The sequence below is a fragment of the Trichomycterus rosablanca genome, chromosome 22, assembly GCF_030014385.1.
Source record: "Trichomycterus rosablanca isolate fTriRos1 chromosome 22, fTriRos1.hap1, whole genome shotgun sequence".
NCBI lineage: Eukaryota > Metazoa > Chordata > Actinopteri > Siluriformes > Trichomycteridae > Trichomycterus > Trichomycterus rosablanca.
Window position 1 is genome coordinate 21,645,307 of NC_086009.1, and position 5,070 is coordinate 21,650,376.

Sequence of the window (5,070 nt, forward strand, 5' to 3'; positions counted from 1 at the left end):
GCTGCAGCACCGTCAGTGTCACTAATATTATTATTAATATTATTATTATTATTAAAAACACATATGCACATTTATTATTAACGATTATTTTATCTCTCGTAGCTCTCAGCAGGGTGTTAAAGTGTCTAGACTATAAATACACGATACGGCCAAAAGTATGTGGACGCCTGACCGTGAGACATGGTATTAAAACAGACTGACTCTCTGTGTGATCCTTTCAGCTAGAACAACAGTCGCTCTTCTGAGAAGCTTCTCACTAGACTTTGAACTATGTCTGTGGGGATTTGTGCCCATTTAGTAAAAACATGACAGCGTTTGTGTCCAGCTCATCCCAAAGCTGTTAAGTCGTGACTGAAACACATGAATTTAAAACTTAAAAGGGGCGTCCCAATACTTTTGTCCATATAGTGTATATATTCTATATATTGTATACAGTTTGTATTAAATGTCATGACCCAGACATGACCCTTGACCCTTTATTTTGCACGTATTACATCGACTCCTTTTATTAAATGACGTTTCCACCCCAAGATTTTCCCAAATGGGTCAAAATCTACCCACTAAATGCCCCCCATCATGTGGTACCATCAACCTGGGGGGGTCACGTACCCTCTCTGAGACACAAAACCAGCCACAGATTACGCAACATCAGGGCAGAACAGACGTCTGTGATTGGCTAGGGCGGAGATATGCGTTATTAAACCCCTGGCTATGGTATTGTCAGGTCTCGATCTCACAATTCACTGATGATATTGATAGATTCTGACACCAGTCAGTCACAGATCACCAGTCCAGGTCAACAATCCACATCCAGTCACATTTAAGGGCTTGCCTCATACACCCCCCCCCCCCCCCCCCCCCCATTGGAAATATTCACTTCTAATTCCCCGTCCTGACCGAGGAGAGTCGTGGACTATCACACACCCCCTCTGAGACGTGAGCAATCGTCAGACACTTCTTTTCACCTGCCACTGTACGAATTGTGTATGGACAGTCACGCTACGCCACTCTGTGACCCCCCCCCCGACCAGCCACCAGAGGTCGCATTTGAGCAGCAGTGAGGAGCTTAGATGATTTCCCTTCCCTTTTTTATTTGGATGCCCGGCCAGATCGAGAGCACAGCTGATGTTTGGACTTGAGGGCTCAGCAGCGGCGGGCTAGCATATTAGAACGCCGCACCACCTCGTTCATGACGTAGGAACTGGAAGGAATTTCTTGCTTGTACCGTTTAACAGTCTATCTGCTGCCATCCAATCACCACCTTGCGTCAGAGTTCATCCCGTCCAATCAGAGCGTTCCGTTTGTAGTGTAGGACGGATTTTTGAGTCCTTCCCCGTCCACGGCGCCGCTCTTCCTACTGTTCCTCCTCCTCCACAGCAAAAGTGCGACCACTAAGATCAGCACCAGTAGGACGACGCCCCCGGCGGCCACCCCTGAGGTCAAGGCAGCCCGACTGGACTCAGGAAGCTCGAACCGTGCACACGACGTTTCGGATTCGCCGCTGATTCCGGCATTATTCACCGCCACCACGCACACACGTGACCCCACCCTTACTCCCTGCACCATCCCAACACGCGTGGACTCGCTATAAACCTGCGGGTCGTGGCTCCCTCCTTCTACGACCACTTCATAGTGCGTGACGGTGGATTGAGGGGCGCACCAGTGGACCTCCAGCTCCCCACGTTCTCCCTGCTTCAGCTCCTTCAGCTGTGGAGCCACGGGAAGCTCGTCCGGACCCGTAATCCCGGGACAGTAGCACCTCGTCTGGGCGGAGATCACCGAACAGGGGACTTCGGGAACCACGCAGGGGTCGTAGTGGCACTCCCGAGGGATGAAGTGAGTGGTGCTCGCTTTAGGCTGATCGTGGTCCACGGAGGGCTTGGTGGTTTCTTCGTAATCGTAGTCATCGACCTCAGGGAAGTACCTGATGGGGATGTTGGTATCCGGGAGCTGAGATGCCGGCAGTTTGACCGAGACGGCGAGCAGGAGGTCCAGGGTGAGGAGCAGCAGGAGGAGCGTCACGTTCTGCATCATGGGTCTGAAAAAGACGAATTAAAACGTTAGTCACAACGTCAAGACATCAACAGTGTGGGTTCTGAACTGGTCTTGCATCAGGACCCACATACGTCCTGCACCGCTGCTAATACAGAATCTACTCCACACTTGGGTCCACTCCACCCATCATGAGGTCCTGCATTATGACTTGGGCACAACTTGACCACAATGTACACAATCTGGACATCTAAACAATAGTTAGTTGGATGGACATTCCTCCTGCGTTAACACACATTTGCTTTAGCTCTACAAGATTTTGGAGTGCGTCTGTGGGAGCGTGTGCACGTCCTTTCAGTAGATCATCTGTCAGGTACGTCTGTATCACCTTTCCTTTCGATTAGAAAAAGTATCCTCAAAGTTTAGTTCATATCCAATTACCGAGTAGGGCTGTATCCTAGTAGGCAACCACTTCTTTTTACCTGCATGATGCGGGTTCACACGGGGATCAGAGGCACGTACGGAGTCACGCACTGCTCTCCATTATTCACTGTGTTGTGCAGCACCTCGACCAGCCAGCAGAGGCCGCTATTACTGCAGTAATGAGGAATCCTTTTAGCCTCCATTGCTCAGACACAGCATATTGTGTCTGTGTAGAAGCCTGGCACCTTTGAGATTCGAACCCGGATGATGGACTAGCCTAACGATCTCCCGTGCCACCCCACCGCCTTTCTGTGCTTTAGCTAGTTAAACAAATGTCCAAGCAAATTCACAAATCTTGAATTCTTGTTTTAATTGCATTTTACACTGTGTGTGTGTGTGTGTGTGTGTGTGTGTGTGTGTGTGTGTGTGTGTGTGTGTGTGTGTGTGTGTGTGTGTGTGTATCCCGTTTAATCAGGAGTCACATGGTATGGATTTATTAAGTGTTTGCCTCTGTTTTGGGGGACTCCGCCCTCGTTTCCCACAGACTCTCTGTATCTGTAGCTTACGTAACCCGAGCGCGCTCAGTAAAACATTCGGGCCCCCTGTTATTTTTCCACGCGCTTCATCCTCCGGCCCTGTTACCGTGGGAACCTGCATACACCACACACAGACTCTGAACTCAGGGGGGGTTTGAGGGGTACGGGGTTGAATAGTCATTAGTTTTGGGCTCGATCTCCTTTATTCTGTCTAAATTGAACTTGAAATAACAGAAACAACGTGCTGGAATGTTCAGTGTTTCCCACGATCATCACGATCATCAGCGCTTTCTCTTCTTTAATAAACATTTATTATTTTAAATATTCATCTCTGCATCTCTGACGTTTATTTAAAAACAAAAAGTTATTATGAATATTAAAAACACTCAGGTGGTGCAGCAGGAAGGTTTGGGGTTCGAATCCCTGATTATCAGACGTCCACACACAGACGTGTTTGGTTAAATCTAGGGCTGGTTTGGCAGCTTGTCCGGGGTGCATTAATGCATTAAGCTCAGTTATCGCTGAAAAACCGGACACACCATGACCCTGACCAGGATGAAGCAGTCATAATACATGGAAATGACTTACTCTCAGGTGGGGAATATTTGGAGCAACCAATCACCTACTGGCATGATTTTGACTGCAAGGAAAACAGAGCACCTGGAGGACACCCAGAGAACATGCCAAACTCCTCATAAAAGGTGACATAAAGCCATGTATGAGCCCCAGGAGACTGTTGTGCACCAACTCGAGCCCTGTCTGCACAAGAGGAACGAAAGAGTCTCCCCTAAATCCTCACCCAAGAGAAGTTTGGCACGTTCTCTTTGGTTTCCTTACACATTCTAAAACATGCAGAAGGCGTATTGGCAGCTTTAAACTGGATTCGTGTACACAGTATTCACACCCCCGTACTTTCTTTGTGCGCTGTTCTGTTGTGGATTTTATTCATTTACTGTCTGTTTTACCACCACTTCATCCTGGTCAGGGTCACAGTGGGTCCAATTCATTGTGCGATAGTCCAAAAACACCCCGGACAGGCCGGCAGGCTGTTACATGGCAAACGCACACATTTACTCTCACATGTGTCTTTGGACTGTTGAAGGAAACCAAAGCTCCTAGAGGAAACCCACATGGACATGAGGAGAACATGCAAAATTCACACAGAAAGAACCCTGGTGGACCGGCCAGGGAATCGAACCCAGAACCTTATTGCTGTGAGACAACAGCACTTCCCATTACAGCAGTCATTCCGAACTCTCTATTACGATTCCTTTACCACTTACATCACCTTCTGACCACTGCCATTCGGACCCTGGATCCCAGCTGTTATGGACCTAACGACCCGGATCTCTTGCATCCACTGATGCGCCGGTGCTTTCACATCATCATCACATGACAATCTTCTTCCCTTTAAAGCTTCTTTCAGCGTCCAAAATCAGACAGACCTAAATCCGGACTATAAGCGTCTCTCAGAAACGAGCGATTCCACCCTCACTGCTTATAACCACAATATACACGTGAGGAAACTTTCTGAATATGGTTCCAGCCCTGATCTGTGCTGTGCTGTGCTGGGAGAAGCTGGATAACCAGTAATGAGATGAGAAACTCACCGTGAGAAACTGGTCTGGAACTGGAAGTTTGGTTCCTCTAACTTCTGTTCAGGTTCCGTCTCGTGTGTCTGATTCTCTGATTCACGCTCGGCTTCCACCGTCTTCTTTTTGTTCTTACTAAAAACTGTCCCCTCCCTCTGTACCCCCCCCCCCCTCGCCGCCCGCTCCCTGTGTGTGTGTTCGTGTGTGTGTGTTCGTGTGTGTGTGTTCGTGTGTGTGTGTTCGTGTGTGTGTGTTCGTGTGTGTGTGTTCGTGTGTGTGTGTTCGTGTGTTCCTCCTTTTTTGTGCTGGTAGCAGGGCCGAGTGCTCTGAGCATCAGCAGCAGAGACGTGTTGGAACGAATCCCTGTTCCACACTGAGTAACCAAAACCAGAGTGTAGCAGGTGCAGCAGTGTTGTTAGGATCACACACCCTGTCGGCCGCTTTATCAGTGGACACTTGCTGACCACACAGCACTTCTAGCTTTATATTTTCAGCCCTCGTTCTCCTCCCAACACTGATTGATTAAC

General features: G+C 48.7%; 1 protein-coding gene across 1 annotated transcript; it reads right to left on the minus strand.

Moving 5' to 3' along the window:
* Nucleotides 1-881: 881 nt before the first annotated feature.
* si:ch1073-303k11.2 (leucine-rich repeat neuronal protein 4) lies at nt 882-4,685 on the minus strand. Its single transcript, XM_062984707.1, has 2 exons — nt 4,562-4,685; nt 882-2,038 (listed from the first exon to the last, which is right to left on the minus strand). The coding sequence occupies exon 2, from the start codon at nt 2,032-2,034 to the stop codon at nt 1,288-1,290; it is 747 nt and encodes a 248-aa protein (XP_062840777.1). The 5' UTR covers nt 2,035-2,038; nt 4,562-4,685; the 3' UTR covers nt 882-1,287.
* Nucleotides 4,686-5,070: the final 385 nt, after the last annotated feature.

Coding starts and splice junctions, on each gene's coding strand:
- si:ch1073-303k11.2 (XM_062984707.1), bottom strand. CDS start 2,034: ATGATGCAGAACGTGACGCTCCTCCTGCTGCTCCTCACCCTGGACCTC.